This window comes from Sander vitreus, chromosome 11, assembly GCF_031162955.1.
Source record: "Sander vitreus isolate 19-12246 chromosome 11, sanVit1, whole genome shotgun sequence".
In the NCBI taxonomy this organism is placed as follows: domain Eukaryota; kingdom Metazoa; phylum Chordata; class Actinopteri; order Perciformes; family Percidae; genus Sander; species Sander vitreus.
This window is the reverse complement of record NC_135865.1, coordinates 16,104,846-16,126,091: the sequence shown is the minus strand read 5'-3', so window position 1 is coordinate 16,126,091 and position 21,246 is coordinate 16,104,846. Positions and strand designations below refer to the sequence as shown.

General features: G+C 39.4%; 1 protein-coding gene across 4 annotated transcripts; it reads left to right on the top strand.

Annotated features, from left to right (window-relative positions):
* The first annotated feature begins 192 nt into the window (after nucleotides 1–192).
* Nucleotides 193–18,004, top strand: atf2 (activating transcription factor 2). 4 transcript variants are annotated; one of them, XM_078261911.1, is made up of 12 exons: nucleotides 193–257; nucleotides 915–987; nucleotides 2,484–2,580; nucleotides 2,668–2,786; nucleotides 2,897–3,022; nucleotides 3,455–3,633; nucleotides 4,766–4,880; nucleotides 6,313–6,399; nucleotides 9,328–9,564; nucleotides 10,462–10,668; nucleotides 13,182–13,287; nucleotides 16,076–18,004. In XM_078261911.1, the coding sequence occupies exons 2-12, from the start codon at nucleotides 940–942 to the stop codon at nucleotides 16,276–16,278; spliced, it is 1,524 nt and encodes a 507-aa protein (XP_078118037.1). In that variant the 5' UTR covers nucleotides 193–257; nucleotides 915–939; the 3' UTR covers nucleotides 16,279–18,004. The 4 variants fall into 4 exon arrangements, with proteins under 4 accessions (XP_078118037.1, XP_078118040.1, XP_078118038.1 ...); XM_078261912.1 differs by lacking the exon at nucleotides 193–257 and adding an exon at nucleotides 274–297; XM_078261913.1 differs by lacking the exon at nucleotides 193–257 and adding an exon at nucleotides 328–352.
* The last annotated feature ends 3,242 nt before the right edge of the window (nucleotides 18,005–21,246 follow it).

The following is a 21,246-nucleotide window of genomic DNA, read 5'->3' as shown; positions in this document are numbered from 1 at the left end:
TTGTTCAGTAAATCATCTTTCGAAACGAAAATATTTTTCAAAGCAGAATATATGTTTTAAAACATGTATGAAGAGGATATATAATTAAATGTATGTATGTTAAAAAACGACTTGAGTATCAAAATCAAACATGAGAAAAAGTGCATAACAAGATCCTGGCTCTGTCCGTGTGTGACGTTCACGGAAGAGCTCAAGCTGCTCTCGCGAGACTTTGGTACAGCAGTGGGATTTTGGAAATTAAGGGTTGTGGCTGAGGGGTAAGTGAGCGTTATTATGGATCCCACTGATAGGGAATGGGTAAAAAGCGGTTGTAATAGCATAATTTCTGGTACCGCGAGGGACTTGTGCTCCGGTACAATGAACGACCTCGAAATATACGTTGACATCTCTGTTTACAGTGATATTAAGGTTCAAATATGGCGACGGTTGCAGGGCTCGGGTTAACGTTATTTAGTGAAAGCGACGAGAGAAGATAATCGTACTCTGTAATAACGTTATTGTTTTTGTGTTGTGTTGCGTCTTGATACTTTACAATATAGCGGTAAAAATGTCAGCGGAGGATAGCTCAGGATGTCCTTCTCAGCCGCGTATTTGGAGCAAAATAAACGGACCGTCTTTTTGATGACACTGAGGTGTAAACAACCAAAGCAACCGCCCATCATTATGCTTTGTCCACATTTCTAGGTGTCCTCTCTCAGGATATTCACATGTACAGTGCCACTCCAACCTAGTCACACATCCGATATCAGCTCTGTACATTTGCTGAAAGAATGTTTTGCCATAGTTACAATATTTATTCTACAACACTTGATGGACCCATACTCTTGTTTGTAATTAGTTAACTCTTATTTGCATGCACATCTTTAGGTCTGAAATTTAACTCCAGCTTTTGTTTTTTTGCTGTTTTAATTTAGGGTGGCATAACAGGAATTCCTTAATATGAGTGATGATAAACCTTTCCAATGTACTGCTCCTGGGTGTGGACAGGTAAGTTATCTCTGTTATTTCAAATGATACTTTGTGCTACTGTTTCAAATGACCCTGTGAGTAGACAGGCCTATGGCTGGATCAACCTGTTTGGTTGGTTTGAAAATGCATTATGCGAACACAATATAAACTAAAAAAATAATAAAGGTGTTAGAGCTAGATTTTAACACAGGGCCACTTTAGAAGAGAGGACTACAAGATTATGTAACAGTGCCAGACCCAGACGATTTTGTACTCTAGGGGTACAGATTCCCAGACATATTTGCAAGTAATCAAATTACCAAAATGCAACTGACATACAGTGAACCTGGGGCTCCTGTGGGTGAACTGGACCCCCAGGGAAGTTTCTGACTCTGCCTGGTTGGTCATCCAACTTGGACATGCCCTTAGCCAGAATTTTCAATATTCTAAAGTCATACAGTATGTAGCATAAATGAGTACACCCATGCTAAAATTGACTAAAAAGAGGAATAAAAAATCATCTTTTGGAAATTGAACTTAATGCCTTAATTAAAAAAATGAGGAAAAATCCAACCTTTAAGGACACCAATTTTCTTTGTGAATGAATAATGTCTCGTAAGTAAATACATGTTCTTCCTTAAAATACAGGGAGCATAAGTGAGTACACCCCTATGTTAAATTCCCATAGAGCCAGGCAGATTTTTTTATTTTTAAAGGCCAGTTATTTCATGGATCCAGGATACTATGCCATACCTATAACCATACCTAGAGACTGGCATGGTTTTATTTCAGTTGGCCTAATAGCTGGTTTGATTTGCATTGAGAGATGATTTTATGGAAAGTACCCCATGCCAGTCTCTAGGTATGGTGAAGGAGATGTGATGATGTGGGGTTATTTTAATTCCAAAGGCCAGGGGAACTTTATCAGGATGCATAGTATCCTGGATTCATGAAATAACTGGCCTTTAAAAATAAAAATCTGCCTGGCTATGGGAATTTAACATAGGGGTGTACTCACTTATGCTCCCTGTATTTTAAGGAAGAACATTTATTTATTCACGGTACATTATTCATTCACAAAGAAAATTGGTGTCCTTAAAGGTTGGATTTTTCCTAATTTTTTTAATTAAGGCATTACGATCAATTTCCAAAAGATGATTTTTTTTTATTCCTCTTTTTAGTCAAATTTAGCATGGGTGTACTCATTTATGCTACATACTGTAAGTCCAAGCAGCAAACCCCACAACCCTCCAAGATAATTTTGAAGACTATTTAGAAAGTAGTTTCTGGCATTAAGTCTACCCTCATTAATATGTGAATGCGGACGCAATATTAGAAATACCTTACACACATATATTTAATGTTTTGTCTTAACCTGAGTAATGCCAGTAAAGACATTTAAAGTGCCCGCCTGCAACTTATTAAAGACATGTTTGTTGGATGTTGCGCTTAAACTGTAAACGGGTGTTCCAGAACTTATCCATATAGATCCTGTTTGATTGTCCTTTCTGTTTTCTTTTTTTCTCCGTTCTTAGAGATTTACAAATGAGGATCACTTGGCTGTCCACAAACACAAACATGAGATGACACTGAAGTTTGGCCCAGCGAGGAATGACAGTGTCATCATTGCTGGTAAGTGCTCATGAAGTTGAGATATTTTTATGTAATTAATACTTGATACATCACAGCTTTTGTACTGAAGGTTTTCCTCCATTGCAGACCAAACACCTACACCTACCCGCTTTTTGAAGAACTGCGAGGAGGTTGGACTGTTCAATGAACTTGCAAGTCCATTCGACCATGACTTCAAAAAAGTGACAGAAGATGACATTAAAAAGGTTGTTGTCGTTGTCAAACTCCTTGTCAGCAGGTCATCTAACTTCTGTTTGTCCCATGGTTAGCATTTATATCACTGATCTGTTTTACTGAGATTCTTATTTTTCTGTAGTTACCATTGGATTTGTCACCTCTTGCAACGCCTATCATACGCAACAAAACTGAGGAACCCACAGCTATGGAGGCACATCGAGATAGCCCTCTGCCTCACCCTGAATCTACTACGAATGATGACAAGGTAAAGCCTTTGAATTAGCCGTTTCTAGTATTTGTGCTAATCGTGGAGAGTTTACAACGCTGTCATGAAGAGTGAAAAACAGGTGTTCTCCTTCTGCTTCTGTGATTGGTATTTTACTCTAGAGTTACAGATCCATTGGTATGAATATTAATTAAATAAGTGATCAGATTTTTTTTTTCAGCTTGACTTTTTCTCAATGTTCAAAGATACATGAAAAAATGCTAACAGTACTGCACAAAATTATTACCTAGAGAAATTCATTGGAGATATTAGATCATTTTAATTAGCTTTTTTTTTAAAATTTGTTTAGCTCTTTTATTCCTAATTTTTTGAAAATTACAGTGACATTTGGCCTTCCTTTTTATCATAAGAAGTAACATCTGGTGTTCATTAAACACTTCTTGAAGCTAAGGTCTTGTATGATGTTTTCAGGAATTATCTTTGCAGCCTGCCTCACTGCCAACATCCACTATAGTCCATCCTGCATCCCTCCAAGTTCCCAATGTACTTCTAGCAACCTCAGAGGCTAATATTGTAATACAGCAAGCTCTTCCATCACCAACATCTAGCTCTGTTATTACCCAAGTCCCATCCACTAATAGGCCTATAGTGTAAGTAACTGAAAACGTCCATTTTTTTTTTTTTTTTTTAAAACCATAGTTTTATTAAGTCATCTTTTTTTATAGTTGTGCAGTTTTGTCTTGGTGAGCTCATATTTCATGAGGCATGTGCTTGTTTCGTTTTTGATTTAATTGCACTCTGCAGGAATTTTTCTTTTTGGCTGTAGACTGCTGTAGTCCCATCTTCAGGAACAACATCAGCATTGCTCAAATATGGACTCGTAGCTCCAGTTCAATTACGGAGTGGTGGACAAAAAAATAACGAAAGGGGTTTCCAAATAACAATCCTAGTCACTTTATTAGGCCCATATATATGATTGTTTAGTTTATTTAGCCTGTTTTTATTTTAACAAAGATACAATAAGATAAAATTATTGTTATAGAACACGGACAGTGTTCAGTAAAGCACAAGTTAGCCAGAGCTAGCCAGCCAGATGAATGTGTACAGTATACATGTGAAATATTAATTATAATATTAATCAATAGCTTGTGAAACTGAGCCCCAGCTTCAGTAAGTTTCACAGGTCAAAATTGCGATAAATTGTTCTTGTTAAAAATCTGTCCGAACAATTATGTTTGCAATGACACATGGACAGGGATTTCATTCTAAATCTGTGTTAAGCTAAGTCTCCTTGGGCCCACACCTCACAAATGTAGCTGGTTTTGTTTTTAATCTGATCCCACTGAATCAAAAAAGGACTTAGTTTGTCGAAAATGTGATTTGTCTTTTGTTTCAGCTTTTTGGTAGTAAAATATGCTTCAAATTTAAATACATGGGTACAAATATCTTGTATTTAAATGAATATTTGAAAAGCCAGACACAGATGATTTGGTGGGAACACCAAACCAGAAGTCCATATCTGGGCAACACTGATGCCACTTATGGGGTCTAATGTGATGACAGAATATTTGTTCTAATAATATTGCTTGAACCAGATGTATTTCATCAGTTGGATTTTGTTTTGGTTCCACTTTATTTCCATAAGTTGTTGCCTGATTATGACATAATGTGTGCATTAGTAGCCACCCTTGTTTTTCATTTGTGAAAGATCCTGTTTTATGTGTTAATCAAAAAGTTGTTTGTTATTTTCCTCACTGGGATTTCTTTTCTCTCCCCCTTCAGCCCGGTATCTGGCACCTTCCCTGTGCTCTTACAGCTGCCTAATGGCCAGACCATGCCAGTTGCTATACCTGCGTCTATTACAAGCTCAAGTGTACATATTCCAACTGCAATCCCTGTGAGTGTGCTGCTGGTTATAGTATGCTAATGTTGTGTTTCCGTGTATTTTAGTTAAAGCAGAATTTTGAAATGAGACATTTTTGATAATTTGGTTACTATTTGATTAAAACTGTCAGATAATTAAGAATGCATGCAGTGACCTTTACTTACTGAACAAATAGTGATGTTACTAACACGTTTTTGCCGACAAAACAATCTCACCACAAGGTCCTTTTAGTAGATGTCTGGAACCTTCTATCCTATCACAAAGCTCCAGAACAACTACTAAATAAACCACGTGGTTAGAGTGTGTTGTTGAATGCTGTTTCCTAACTAACTATTAAACCAAAGCATTTGTTTCTCAAGCAGGGTAATTTTAGATTACTATATGTTAGTCCAGTCAGTGTGTAGAATAACAGATTCACTTGACTGTGTTGAATTACTTGATGCTTTGCTGGTCAGGAGTTCACTGTTTGTTACTCACATTTTAAATTTGAAGACTTTTCAGACTACACTATGCCGTAGCGATACATTAATACATATTTTCTTTGCTCTACTTGGAGAGAGGGACTATTTACAGCTTAGGTATCTCATATTTGGCAGTGAATTCAGAGCAGTAGCAGTTGAGTGAAATAATGGACTTTAGAGTATAACTGTGTGTCACTATGGCAAAGACACAGGGTTTGGCTGAGGCACAGCAGGCTCCAGTCCAGGATACTTCACTGCTATTTGTCCTTGTACAATTAGAATCAACGCTCTTGATTTCTGACAGAGCAGATAGATGATACTACTAATGTGTTTTGTAAACCAATTATAACTGCAACCCAAGACAGTGTCTCATATAGAAAACATGTTGTAAATGGAGGTCTTGTTGGTATATATTTTTTTTAACTCCCCCATGAAGCGTGTCTTGTTGTTCACTGTAGACCTGATTGTCTGTGTGGAACACTGAGCAGCAGATGATTATCTCCTGATAGCAGCACAGCAGGAAAAAAACTCTACTTTTCCCCCCTTTGGGGATTGGGAAAGCCGTTGACAAGTAAAGGAGGGCAATAGTAGATGGAGAACATGAGCCACCAGTGGGCCTCCCTTTCACTCGATCATCTCTTCCCCCCTTACTTTCTCTCCCTCTCCAGCTCCCCCCACCTCCCTCTGTCTCATTGTCAGCGGCAAGAGGAGGCCTGGCTCTGGCCTTCCGACTCTCCATCCTCGCCGCAGCTTCCCTGCCCATATGCTCTCACGCAGGCAGACAGAGGTTCATTAGTGTGCACACTGCATCTCCATGTGGCGCTGCCTCCACAAAATAACAGGCCATCCAACCTAATGAGGCTGAGATATGAGGAAACTCTCAGAGCCTGCCGTGGCTGTGTTGTGTGGGAGCACCGTCTGCCTTTTTACTGCTGAAGACTAATTTTCTCTATGCTTATCTGTCTCTGTGTCTCTGCCGTCAGCTTGTCAGACCTGTCACCGTAGTGCCTAACGTCCCCGGGATCCCAGGACCTCCCTCTCCACAGCCCGCCCAATCAGAAGCAAAGCTGGTATTAATTATATCTTCTTTTACATCAAATATTATTTCCATGTTGAGTCTGTTATTCCCATCTGAGAGAGGCAATAACAACCAAAGTAATGAGGGAGCTCAGCGATAAGCGGCCTTTCTTTGACCAGATGACGGTGCCAGTGGCAGGCTGGGCCCGAAATATTCTTGTTGTGTTGTTAGATTTGTATAGCTTGTATAACTGTATTTGTATAGCACCTTTCATGCAAAGATGCAGTCCATTACAAAAACAATGTTCCGGCAAAAACGAAAATTAACCATTACATTAAATAAAACAGTTGATAGAAATACCAATAAAAAGGAATGTAAGTAAGGTTTGCTGCTCTTCTTTGTCATACATGATAGTAGACTGAATATCTGGGTTTTGGACTGTTGGTCAGACAAAACACTTAGGCTCTGGGAAATTATAATGGGCAGTTGTCACTATTTTCTATACAAATTGTATAGACAAAATTATGAATTCATATTTAAAAATAATAATTGACCGTTTAATCAAAAAAAAGCTGAAATCAGAAAACAAATATGTCTCTGTGTAGTGGAGATGGTCGTAGCAGTCTTGTAACCAAGTCCTCCTGTATAAACAGTGATAGTTGAAGGGCAGGGATATGAAGTGTTGAGAGGGAGATCAGTGGCAATGTGATGAAGCACGGATCACAGAACATGTAAGTGTTCGCAGCATGCTCCGCCTGTGGAAATTAACAGATAAACTGCGGAGAGGAGGCGTGTGTGTGTGTGTGTGTGTGTGTGTGTGTGTGTGTGTGTGTGTGTGTGTGTGTGTGTGTGTGTGTGTGTGTGTGTGTGTGTGTGTGTGTGTGTGTGTGTGTGTGTGTGTTGGGTGGGAAGGATTGATCCCGAATGGCCAGGAAGGAGTGAAGGGAGGGGGAGGGTGTTGTCGGGGATCATGGGGTACGGAGATGACAAACGCGGAGACAGCGTTGTGCTCAGCACGCCGTCACCGGGGCCAACCGGAGGGGGCTACCAGCAAAAGCCAGCTGGGGGCATCCTGGCACACGCTCAGCGAGGCACATTAAGTCGGCCTCACCCTGCATGAAACCTTTTGTTCAGCAGAATCCTGCCTGACCTGCACCCCCCCCTTCACTCCTGACACCTCCCACCGCACTCAGCTCATCAGCAAACACCTAATGAGGCTGCGTCAAGAAAACAGACCCCCTCTCAACCTGCCTGCTCCCCGCCCCCACCCAGCTCTCAGGGGGCGCAGAGACGGCACTTTACAAGGACTGATGATGCTGCAAAGACCACAATAACGATAATTAACTTGCTGAATTTAGAAGATTATGCTGTTAATTAGTTGCAAAATAAAGATAAGTAATATAGTAGCAGATGGTTGAATAAAACCCATGAGATGGAGGGTTATTACACTGATGAGGTTTCCATGGCAGAGATGAAATATGAATCTGACTGGCTTTTCCCTCTTTCTATGGGCCATTCCAAGAGAATAATATCTTGTTTCTGCCAGAAGAGCTTCTGGAAGGGTATTACACGATAAACTAATTTGGTAGATAGATTGGCCTGGCAGAGGTAGTTGTTAGAATAATGTGGTCCTCTGTTTTCTCATGTAAATGTATTCCCTCTCACTTTGTTATTGCTTCGAAAGGCTCATTCACTTTCACCTTGTTTGCTCAGTGTTTGATACTAGAGGAATTGGCCTGTGAATCATGGACACCAATCCGTAGAGAAATAGTTTCTGTGAATGGGCCGTCTTTGAGTGTGCCATATGCAGTCCTAGTCAATATTTGAAAAAGTTATTTTTTTTGATCGTTTGGGTCACATTATGTAGCGTGGAAGTCCATCACCTTTGGTGTCCAGATAACATTACAACCTAAACATATGCAAAATACATGTGAGGAGCGTGTTACGAGCTTCACCAGACAGTTCTGTCTTCAGTGTCTTTGCGAGGTTACTTAAATTCTACTTTTTAAAATTTAATTTAAAGTTGCTTTACTATTTGCAGGATTTTTTCATAGTTTTAGTTTTTCTGGATTTATTAGATTTTTATTTTAGAATCCTTTTCATAACCTTCATTTTGAGGGAACATGGAATACGAAAATACTTCTATCTAGTAATCTAGTAACCATTCCTAATAATAATGTCAACGGTGATACCTCCCTTCTTTGAGGCTGCTGTAAACTCAGTAGCTTTAGTGAAGCAAGAATGTTACAGTCTGTTCACTAACTGCTAATGCTCTAATAGCTCTGGCGTTTTTAGTCACATTTAGGCACCACTTTTCTCAACTTCACACATTTTCTTAAGTCGTTGAGGTATTTTTCTTAAATTTCTTGGGCTTTCCATTTCATTTCAACTTCCCAAACATAATTGTCAACTGTTAGTTAAGGATTTGTGTTCAAAATGATCCCACCCACTGCTAGCTGCATTTGCAACGTGTGATTAAGTGGCTCAGGTTAGTTTGGTTAGTTTGTTCTAGTCTAATTAAAGTGTATTTCAGTTCATTTGAATTTCAGATTAGTTTTAGTTTTAAATAAAGGGTATATGTTACTAGCATTTGATTTGAATTAACAGTTTGTTTTTTATTTTAGATAAGTCTTCATTTATTATAATAACCTTGTTTGTTTTTCACAACCAGCCTAATTGCTAAACCTTCGCTCAAAAGAAGGTATTACAGGTAGAAATCATAGTCATGTAGTGTTAAACACAGCAGCCATTAAAAAAAAGAAAACGTTGGTACTCTGCTTTGAAAGTGTTACCTTAATAGTCTTATTCTTTTAAATGTATTGAATGATAAATGATACAATAGCAAAAAAATGGTCTACTGTCAGCATGACCTCCTTTTTACTGTGTTTATATAACTGGATATAGTTTTCCTCTTGTATCAACCATTTCTTTGCATGAACATTTCATGACTGGTTTCCCCCGTGCCAAATTCTCTTCCCAGAATCTGAAGGCCCCATTAAGCCAGCAGCTTCCTCAGGTAACCAATGGAAATGGTGGTGAAGTGCAGAGCAGCGCTGTAACCCACACTGCTGCTCCCACTTCTCCTGCTCCGACCCCAACACCAACTCCAGCCCCGATCGCGGCCCTAACTCCTGCTCCAGCTCCTCACCTGCCCACAACTGAGGAACCTTCGCCCCATTCCCTTCAGCAGCCAGCCACCTCCACCACAGAGACACCTGTACGTATTCACAACTGCAGTACAGGGACAAACTTCTGTATGAGTGTTTCATAAAAGAGACTTCTTCTTTTGTGTCTTTAATCTGTGGGTATACATGGCTGCAGAATAATGATCTTTATAATTTGAACTTCATTAAGACTGAAATGTAGCTGTAATATCAAAACTATCAAGAAAGATGGCATCAAATCTCTGGTCACATTTGTAATTATTTTGATTAGATAGTTTCTGATTTATATCAAACTTTCCCCAGTTTCAGCCTATTTATTTAGTCAAAGTTCTTGTACAGCAGTTTTTTTTTGTTGAGACCTTTAGCTTCTTTTGTTAAATGAAAAAGGTGTCCCGTAGAAAAACACGTTTATATTTCTCAAAGTATGGTATCAGAATAAAGTGTGTTTTTGGCTGTTGGTACCAAAACAGTATTGTATCAAAAGTAGTATGAAAATGTTTTAAACAATACCCAGCCTGGATGTACAATAGATACATCAATGTGCAAAATTAGTTGTAAATTACTAGCTTTCTCACTGTCTGAATCATTCCTGCCTGCGTTATTGTGTATCCCACTGCTTTCCTTGGCAAGACATGCCCTGCATAGCATTCAAGAAACTAGATTTGTTACATCTTTCTGTGTGTAAACTGACATGTCAAATGTATTTCTCGGTGAAATTACTGTCCTGATCATCATGTAAAGGCAACTAAACAGAGTACATAATGTGATTAACCACATTAACTTCAGTATTTTATGAGTGTAACCACACCAATTCAGTTACTCAGTATGCAATACTCGAGATATATATATATATATATATATATATACTCGAATACACATGTCACATTACAGATGTGGTGGTGGTTTTGTTCTGCCAGTTATTATTTTGTCTTATTATTATTATTGTTCAGGCTTCCCCGGCACCCCCTGCGCAAAACCCCCCAAGCACAGGGGGTCGGCGGCGCAGAACCACAAGTGAAAACCCAGATGAGAAGCGGCGGAAGTTCCTGGAGCGTAACAGGGCTGCAGCCTCTCGCTGTAGGCAGAAGAGGAAAGTTTGGGTCCAGTCTCTGGAGAAGAAGGCTGAGGACCTCAACTCCATGAACGGACAACTACAGGTGCTCTTTACCTTTCCCCTCAGCTACTGCATGCAACAACTACTTCATCTGTCTTTGTTTTTCTGCTCTTATGCATCACTGTGTCAGTTTGTGTATGTTTGTATACATGCGTATGTCTATTTATCACCATGTGCTGTTGGTGTAAGCGTAGAGTACACAGACTTTTCCCTTCTGTGGTGATTAAGTCATTAAAGCCGATTAAGAAGAGCTGTCGTGTGACAGCAGCGGTGTGTGAGCCCTTTACATCGATATGTCCCTGTCAATAAAGATGTATCCTCCAGATGTCAGCCGCGCACAAGCGTGTCTTCGCTTCTGTCTCAGCAGTTTACGGAATGGCCTCAAAAATCTCCTAGGGAAAGGTGTCTTTTTGAACCTTCATTTTGCTGGAAGCAATTAGGATCTGATGCTGACAAGTTCGAAACAGTTCATGTATCTGCTGTCTCTGTTGATAAGTGTGAGCCGGGGGTGCGGCACATCGGTGTTCCAGACAATTAAATGAGATGTGGTGTTTATTTGCTTACTGTCTTATTTATCTATGAAAGCAGATTAAGATGTGGAAGGTGGAGGAGGGGATAGACTACAATATAAAGAAATAGGTTCATGTTGTTAATCTCTGGTTCAAAAACAAGTTATCACCACTTGTCATGAGTGTGCTTTTTGAGATTGTATTTGAATATAGGTAGATGAAAAGGGAAGGACAGGTGAATCGCTGTTAACTACAAAGAAGGGAACAACATGTGGCTGAGAATAAAAGGGCGCTTTATATGAAGGCATTAATCAGTAGTGCAGTTTTTGTAACATGCTGACATGGCCCAGCTGATCAGTGAAACTACCTCTAATGATGCACAATTATTTAAACATCATCCTTAACTGGCTTTTTAATGAGGTGTCAGACCAGGCAGCTCACAGGGCTTCCAGCATCGCCCAAGGCCCATTTGCTCAATTTTGATTAATTCATAAAGTTAGAAACAAGTTTAACTCTCAAAAGTCCAGTTTATTTCCGGGTTAAAATTCCAGGTATGATGCAGTTTGACGTTTCTGTAGGCAGAGGGTCAATGGCAGTATTGCTGTAATGGTTTTTAATTCATTTTCTGGCTAAATGCTTTTGTAAATGCATTTGAAAATCAACCAAACGCTTTGTATTTTCACTGCAGTAGATGTTTAGTTTTTTTTTTACATCCAACTAATGAAAGAAGATTTTGGATGTTAACATTGTTGACTTTTGTCTACAAGTCTGCCTCATATGCTTACCCATGGTGGAGTGGAGGGAGAGTTTTAAATGTTTGTGTTTATATTGTCGGTAAATGGCAGCAGTCATGGTGGAAGTGAAGTGAATATGGCTTTGGCAACATGTGATACATACGCTCGTCCAGCTGTGTTTAAATCTGTCTAACAATAGCTCAGCCCTGCCAACACCAGCAAGACTAAGCAGATGGAATCAAATAAATTGGCTGCTTTTAGACTAATAGATTAAGCCGCCCGTAGTCCTTTAAAGGAGAAGAGAAGGAGCTTAAATCTGCCATTGGGTGTTCTGCGGGGCCCTGGCCGCTCTAAATCCAGTTAAAGTCACCTTCAGCGTAATGTGGCCGTCTTTACGACATGCAGAAATCCTCGGCTCCCGTGGGAGCTGTAAGGACACAAGAGTGTAAATCTCAGCAGCATCTACAAAGTTGCACTGACAATGCGCACAGCTCACCTCTGACAAATGTCCTGGTCGGTAGCCAGTGAAGGGCCATAATTATTGTGCTGGAAAAACATAAATGAAGAAGTGCATCATACTTTATCCTGAATTCATTCATTATGCTGCTACCTTTCCCTGTGTTTTCTGTTTCTTTTGGAGTTTATCTGCAGTAATGAAGTAGTCATGTAGCCTTACTGTACAAAGGATGTCTTGAGTATTTAACCCAGTGATCCCATTAATAACTGACTAGAGCTACAACGATAAGTCAGGTAGGGCTGACACATTTGCAGATATTTTCTTTATGGCAGATACTTAAATGTGGGCCAAAAAGTAACAAGAACAGTACTGGAATGCTAAAGATATGTTTGAGATGTTAAAACAGTGTCATCATTACATAGTTTGTCCACCAGAGAGCACCAACATGTTTATTTTTTAACTGTAAAATGCACCACTCAGTACATATCCTGGTCACAAATCTTTAAAAAAACAAACAGAAGTGATCATTATTAAACATGTTTGTGTTACATATGTTGTATGTTTATGTAAAAACTAGTAAACTTACTAGTGGACAATACATTGTTATCGGGCTCCCCGTATCAGTATCGGCCTCAAAAATCAAGTATGGGTCTGGCTCTAGTAGTTCAGACATCGTTCAAAACAGTCGTTTTTTAATTAACTGAAATCTGACCTTTATCTGGTTTTGGAAAATCATTTTTCCAGATCTGAACTATGTGCACATGTCGTCTGTTTGAATACATGTTGTAATCTGATATACTGTATGCTCCAAAGTGACCATTTTATTGAGTGCTGTTGTGTGTCTCCTCTCTTAAAGAATGAAGTCACCCTGCTGAGAAACGAAGTGGCTCAGCTGAAGCAGCTTCTTCTGGCTCATAAAGATTGCCCTGTAACCGCCATGCAGAAGAAATCTGGCTATCACAGTGAGTAATGCTCCATTATTTTCAGCCCGAGGCTTCCAGTGAAACACTTCTAAAATGAGCTCCAGCTAACCACTAGAAGGACATGTCTTACTTATGGCCAAACAGAAAGAGCTATTGATATATTAGATCCCCCCTTTTTCAACTTTGCAAAAGTTAAGATATTTATGGGCAGTGCAGTTTCAGACAAATTCTCGCTGGCGGCATTGTTTGAGTCTTTTCAAGAGGCCACAGGTGGTAACCACAAGAAACCAATTGTTTCCTCCTCATTTGACACCTAAATAAACATTTGTCAGATGAAGCTAACTGTCTTGGATGTTCAGAAACCAAATGCTTGGGTTGCCTAGAAATGGATAAGTAAGCATGATCTCTGTTTTTGTAACACCTACCCCATACAACGATCATGAATATTTGAATATATAAGAAGATTCTGCCTGTTTGCAGCCTGTCCTGTTGTTAGCCTGGACAGTGTCCTCTCCATGCCAGTGCTCATAACATGGTCTCATTTAAAATTATATCACCAGTATTTCTTTGTTGTTTGAGACCATGGCTGTGTCATTCAGATCTTTCCAATCATAACTCACCTTCCCTCACAGATGAGCCAGTATGCAACGAGAACAAGTGGTGATCCAAGCCACTGTTCTCTAAACGCCTCCGCTGACTTGTATTGACAATGATTGCCTCTGAAATGAGTCCATTAAAGCAACAAGCTTGACAAGACTGCAGAGCATTCTCATTGCGGGGTGTCCACCAAGCTAGGCTGTTCATTATGCATCCCTTATTGCTAACCATCCCACTGACACACGTCATGGGCATTATGGGACTGATGGTTTCCAGGCTAGAGTGGGCTGTCAGAGCCAGGTCTCATTTGGTATCGTCTGGATTGTTTTTTAGAAAAGATCCGCGGATGAATTGGGTCATCTTTCTCATGTGTTTGCTGAAGACGTCTGTCCCGTGTTTTGAGACCTTTGTGAAGGATGACACTTGGAGCACTTTTTACCCTGTTTGGGAAAATATAACCTCATCCAAATACCCAAGTTCATCAGTTTGGCTCATGACAGGTGGGGTAGATTTTAGACAAGCCAAGAAGGAAAGTCAACTAATGAGAATGAAAATAAATGTCTGGTAGAATGGCAGAATGAAATAATCCAGTGGTTCCCAACCTTCTTTCTTTGTCTGATGTACCTCCACAGACCTATTTATCTATAAGTTTTAGCTAACCATTTCAAGTTTTTATTCTAGCTATATATATTTAAGTTGTTTCCACTACTCCTACTTCAAGTAGTGAAATGGTTCGCTAAAACTATTCAAAGGCTTTTGCTATTTCACCCATTTATCCATTATATTATTGAACTGTTAGTTCTTTACTTTTTCTGTAGCTATCTACTTCAGCCATTTATCCATTACTTTTCATGCGTGTTTAGATGTCTCTGCTTGCTTGCTGACTAGTTTTCATGCACTCACAACATGTAGTTTACAGGTGTTACGGCTGATTCAATATTTTAAATGAAATTGTAATTTCAGTTTTTTTCAGATTAGTTGAGCTGCCCCCTGGCAAATGCTTAAGTACACCCTGAGGCATGAGTACCCCTGTTTGGGAATCACTGAAATATTAGATCTTGCTAATTAGTGAAGCACATTATTTGATTCTGACTGATCCGTAACCCTCGTTCATGTAAAGGCCTCATCAAGCCCCCCCTTTTACCCAGTGTTACATATCCCATAAGGCTACACTGCAACCCCAGACCTGGTAATACCCTTCATCGTCCTGCCCAGGCGTAGCCATGGCAGGTGGGAGGAAATTACCCAGACTGCCCCACAAACAAGCCAGGACATGCTTTCACTTGGCACACAAAACTGTCCATCTGCTTACAGCGAACCCCACTTCAGAAACCAAGAGAGCAGAAAAAAGCTCTGACTGCCCAGGCAACCAGAATTTCTTAGTATTATGATATAGACAACCACCTCTTAATGTCGTTAGGAGTAATAATGCTCACTTGAACATGGAACAAAACCACCAAGCTGATTTATCCTGAGGTTGACCTTCTGTATAGTAAAACAGCAAGGGAGTTTATAGCGCTTTGACATTCACTTGCACTAAATCACACGGTCAAAGTCCAGTCAAGAAGGCAGATGAAGCCTCCAAAGTGAAGGCATTTGTATTGCACTTTAATTGCTTCTTCTTGCTATGGAATCTGTATTTTATGTTCTCAAATACGAAACCCAGTCATTAATTACAAAGTGCCATAACAAGTGACTTCATATCATTAACAATATTAATTATCACTGTGCTCCTTATTCCTTTACAAAACGGAGCATGAGAGTAGAGGTTTTTTTTTCCGTCAGGATCCAATTAATTCAATGCAACTGCATAACAGCTGGTGGCATTTCGACTCCAAGTCTTCCCTACTCTCCAGTGTGAGCATCATTAAAATCAGGTGCTGTAATCATCTGTCGCTGCAGTAGTTGGCAAGGTAACAAAAAACAAATGAGAATGCAGTTAGGGATGGGAAACACTGCCACATGCCCCAGAACGTAATGTACCCTTATGATGTGGGTTTAAATTGACATTGGTGCTTTAATTAAAGGAAAGGGTGCAGAAGTAGCATTATGGGGATTAATGAAACAGTTTGCATACACCACATGCAAATAGCTGTTTTACATCTGATTAGGCCTACATGACAAGGCTTTATATCAGTTAAATGCTGCAGGTAAACTGCAATGTGACGAAATCCAAACATTATAATGCTACGAGCTATTTCATCGGTTATTTTCTCATCTTCTCTAACAGTCTCTGACAAAGACGAGAGCTGCGAGGAGATGTCCGTCCCCGGCAGCCCCCAAAACGAGGCCATCCAGCACAGCTCCGTGAGCACTTCCAACGGGGTCAGCTCCTCGTCCACGGCCCTGGCCGCCTCGGCCCCGTCCAGTGCCTCCACCACCTCATCAAACCAGAGCACAGAGGAGACCCAGTCTCAGCCTTCAGGGAGTTGATCGTCCCAAACTGTGCCCGAGCGTCAACACTGGAGCGCCGTTGCCTCTTCAATCTCTCTGACAAACGGAGGAAAGCGATTTTCTCCAGGCTTCAGTTTTGGTTTTAATTTATTATTTTATTATTTTATGTTTTAATTTTGTGCTCCGTTGGCCATGCTTTTTAAAAAATGTAAATGTTTTCTCTGGAATTGATGAAGACAAAAGAACAGGCACTTTAGGTGAAAGATGTAAAACATGTGGTTCTAAAAAGTATTTGTTTTAATTATTTATTACTCATATATATATATATATATAATTTGTTTGTTTTTATGGTTCAGTGAATTGTTTGAGACCTTACTAAAGTGTGATGTGGTTCATTTGTAGTTTGCTTGATTGTTTTCATGACTTATATAAGCACTATCTTTATGATAGAGTGGCATAAAGAGCAGTCACTTTTTTCATAATTTGCTTTTTTCCATTTTGCACATTTTGAGAAATGACAGGTTTACCTTTTTAGAGTTTTGACAGTCCAAATGTTAAGTACCGGCAGCTTTTTAGAAGTAGATTTGAATACTGTCACATTACACACATTTTAAATGGCTGCATCAGAATCATTTAAATTTGACAACTTTTCTGTGAGTGAAATCAACTGTAGTTGCATTGTTCAGTTTGAATGTTTGAGCTCACCTTGGCTTGTACAAATAGTCTTAAAGAAGTGAGCTGGTTAGAAATGTGTGTTATTTCATTAACATTCCACCTGTAGTCTGATTGTTCCTGAAGCAGTGATTGTAGGATTGCAGTACCTTTTCCATTACTCAATCTGGTGACTTCATTCAGTGCCATTAATGTTTTTGTATGAATTACTTACTATGGAGTACATTTTTAATGCAGATTAGCTTTAGTTGATAGCTGTTCTCTCAGAATAAGGGTCTCATGAACATTGTTTCTCAGTAAGGAAATATCTTGCTTTGTATACTGTCTTTGCTTTACAAGTGACTGTTTCTGGCTTTAATGCAGAACACTTAAGGGCAATATGTTGTTTTAATGATTTTTAGAAAACATTGTAAATAACAATGATACGTTATATGTGATCTTTCTAGGTGTTATGTACTTTGTTTTTTATAGAATAGTCTGGTTTCAGTAGCTGAACCCTGTTGATCACATAAACTCTGTTAGCAGTTGATCTTAACAATGTTTCAATCATTAGGCTAGGCCTCTTCCTGACTCCATTCATTTTCATGTAAGATTAAAGCATTCAGATGTGAACTGGAATCACATCATGTATATTAGAGTAACACTACTACCGCCTGTAAGAATTGTAAGCATTGTATCATTGAATAATAGGATGCAAATCACACCATGAAGTCAATTTGCTTTTTCTCTTAGTCTGTACTAGCTTACTACTGTGTAGTTTTACGAGAACCTAACGCATTGTTTTCTTAAAGTATGATTTTTTATTTATTTTACTGTTATGTGCTGTCTGCATGAGATAATAATTCTCTGCGAGAATTTAATTGTTTATTCTATAATGTCTCGGTCAGATAAATATCATTAAACAAGTTGGTTCAACTTGAGTTGAGGCTCTAAGTTTATGAAAGCTTTGGTTATTTGTTGTACCTTGGCTTAACTGCTAAAAAAGGAGTGTGATACTGTGTTGAAAGTGTACTTGTAACTTGTGAAAGTTCTGTATAAAAATTTTAATTGATAAGTTGTTGTAATAAACCTTTTAATATGTCTTTAAAATCCAGATTTGCTCACATTTCATTATCCAGATGGAAAGAAACTCTGAATATGTTAATCGTAATAACAAATAAATGGCTGTGCATTAAGTTTCTACCAATATGATGATAATGTCACTAGTAGACAAGCCCAGTCCTCTAATGCAAAACAGGACATATCAGGACGTATCATTGTAACTTACACACAAAAACACTGTATATTGATTTGAACTGAGGTGCTGAAGTCATGTGAAGCTGTTGCTGGTGCACAAAAACATGTTGCGGTGTATTCTGCCACCTTGTGGAAGATCTAGAGTTGAACATATCTTTTATGAAATATCAGTCTATCCCATAAGGCAAGTGGTGGTACTGACTTTGTATTTCATAATTATTCTCCAACAGAAATACTTACAAATATTATTCCACAACCACGGTGAACTTTAATCATGGAGTTTGCTGGAAGATTGCAAGGTAGTGATATTTTTTGCTGTTTCTACCGTAAGTCTAAGCCGAAAAGTGTGTCTGTCAGTTGGGTACAGAGCTCCGTGTGAGCACAGGCTTTTTTGACTGTCAATATAGCCAGCATCTAACGTTAGCTACTCCGCTGCTCTGTGGAGTAATGTCTGGCTATGTGAGACAAGCGTCTAGCAACATTGTTGTGGATGCTCCAGTCTCAGCCTTGCAACCAACGTGAACTTCGAGTCTGGGGAGGAGGGGGCGGGGGAGACGACTTTCTCTAGTATTTTGAATTTGGACTGCAGTAACTATTTTAAATGCTAGCTGTCAGTATTACATATTGCACCTTTAACACTTTGTTGTTTACACTGACTAAACTAAGGGGGGACTATTCATATCTTTCACTGCTTTATTATGGCAATGTATTTTGTATTCCTCTATTTCTTTAGTTTATTCATTTTAAATCTGAATGACTTGTTGAATCCGATGCTTTCTGATCTAAGCAGAGGTCGTCATTCCAGACACCCTAATGTATGTGCACAAGCACTGAAAAAGTGAGTTTTTCATAATATGTCCCCTTTATATCATATATATATGTGTTTTTTTATGTTGCCTTGTGTATCTTTTATAGCATGTCTTCATGTCTTTGTATACAGTTTGTAATGCACTTTGAAATGCCTCGTTGTTGAAAGGTACTACACAAACAAACTTGCCTTGCCTTACTGAGCCAACACTGAGCTGCCATTTGTCTTTTAGTAGGCTACACTGTATACAAAACACACCTGAAATGAAGTAGCCCTGGTGATCCTGACGTAGCCAGAATATAAAAAATGTTTCTTGTAACTGCAGCACACACAACTGAATGTTTTTCTGATGAATCCACCAGCACCAGCTCTTAGTGTCCAACAGGTGGCGATACATCCAAACCAATGCCTCAAATGAAAGTGACTCATTCAATGTATGTATCTGCTTTTCATGAAAACATAATTCAGATTACTGTTAGAACTCACAAAGACGTAGACGTATACAATTAAGATTTTCAAATTAAAGATTTTTTTTTTATCACAAAGTAGATTCCGTTTTTTACTAATTCAATTATTTTTTTTGAGACTATAAAATTTGAGACTATAACTTTTCCTTAAAATGTCAATGATTACAAAATAATCTCTTTTTTTTGTCATTCAGTTTTGTGTATTTAATATTTTACAGAGACAGAATTCTGCCTTCCAACACATGGACGCTCCCTAACAGTGTTTAAGTGGGGCAGCCTTGATTAGCTGCTGATCACAGAGGGGAGAATTGTAAATGTTACTATGTAGGTCACAGCATTCACGAATAACAACACTTTTGGCTCGATGCTGCATATTTACAAATCTGGAACCGAATGATGCTACAGTACAGCTCTGCATCTTTGAAGTAAAATCAAAGGGAAGAGAATAGCGGGAGCATTACAGTGATATTTTTCTATTCTTTTTCACCTCCACATGCAATTAATTTTGATTGTTTGATTAATTAAATTCCCCTTGGCAAACAGCTCTGCCTTATTCATTATTCATTCCATAAGGATTTTAATGTTAATTTTGATGTGGTTTTCATTAATGAATGCACGTTTAGAGGTATCCCCATTTTCTGGCTTCTGCAGCAGGAAGAGAAGCTTTCAGACCGACAGCAGAGTCCTGTGTGGTGAACACAACCCACACACTGTGGAATAAAAAACATCATCAATGAAGAACACCCAATAGTCTCCATATTTCAATGATGAGTCACACGTGTGGAGCCATCACATACGGCAGAGCCTAATTGGGAATGAATGGCAACAGAGATAAAGACGGCCAACGTACTAGTTGGGAGTCTCTCTGCTTTACCATCTCAATAAATGAGCAGGAGCTGATCTGTGGAGCTGATCTGCTGACAGGCAGGCTACTCCAGCTGTTCCCATTACTCGACAGGTATTACGCTTTGGCCTTTAGCAGTCTGCCTCAGCAGACTGGCACTTAATTAGGCAAGGATTAAGGCCAAACAGCCTCATTTACGTGAATTGTATTATAAATACAAACTGGCTACCCTTTCCTTCAGGGGGCATCAGGGGTACATTTTAAAAACGCAGAGGTTTGCTGAAAAGAAGATGCTCCAGGGCCTAAACTCCAGATTTCTCAACAATGAAGACTCTTCCCCCTGTTGAGGGGTGCTGTTTTTGAGCACACGCTTTAACCTCTCAAATCCAGGGAGACAGAGATGAAACAGCTTGATTTACATTTAATTCAGATTATGTAAATATACTGGTCGTGTCCCAAACCAAACATGGGACTTAATGCAAGCTGCCTGCAGCACCCAGCAAAGATGGCCTCTATTGTTATTCAAATTGGGGGAATAAAGTATTTCGTTCATACATAGTCTGGCCATTTAATTAAACTCTTGATGGGATGTAATATGTTCTCTCTACAAATACTGTTAACCACTCATTATTTTCACTTGGCAACCTCCACATACTTTCCTAGTGAGTCTGTTTGCTTTTGCTCTTGATTGGAGGGCGACTGGGCATGGCATCTGGCTCCGCCACCAGGGATGTGCATCTCTTTAATAGTATTATAGGGGTGTATCAGCTCAACTATCACTGAGTGCACTGCTCTGGTGGAGGCAAATCCCCAGTGGGCATGTGCACGTGCATCTGGTGAGCTCGACTCTGCCAATGCCTCCCCCAGGCACTCCCTGGTGCGTCTGCAGGCACCAGGATGTCTCCTCCATTAGCCTCTGCTGACATTAAGATGCATGAGGTCTATTCATGCTGTAGGCCTGTGCCTGTATGTGCATTCAT

What these genes read in the sequence shown, in the direction of transcription:
- atf2 (XM_078261911.1), top strand. Translation starts at nt 940, where the DNA reads ATGAGTGATGATAAACCTTTCCAATGTACTGCTCCTGGGTGTGGACAG. An exon ending in CCCAATCAGAAGCAAAGCTG is followed by an intron (nt 6,400 to 9,327) that starts GTATTAATTATA and finishes TTCTCTTCCCAG; the next exon opens with AATCTGAAGGCCCCATTAAG. An exon ending in CCATGAACGGACAACTACAG is followed by an intron (nt 10,669 to 13,181) that starts GTGCTCTTTACC and finishes CCTCTCTTAAAG; the next exon opens with AATGAAGTCACCCTGCTGAG.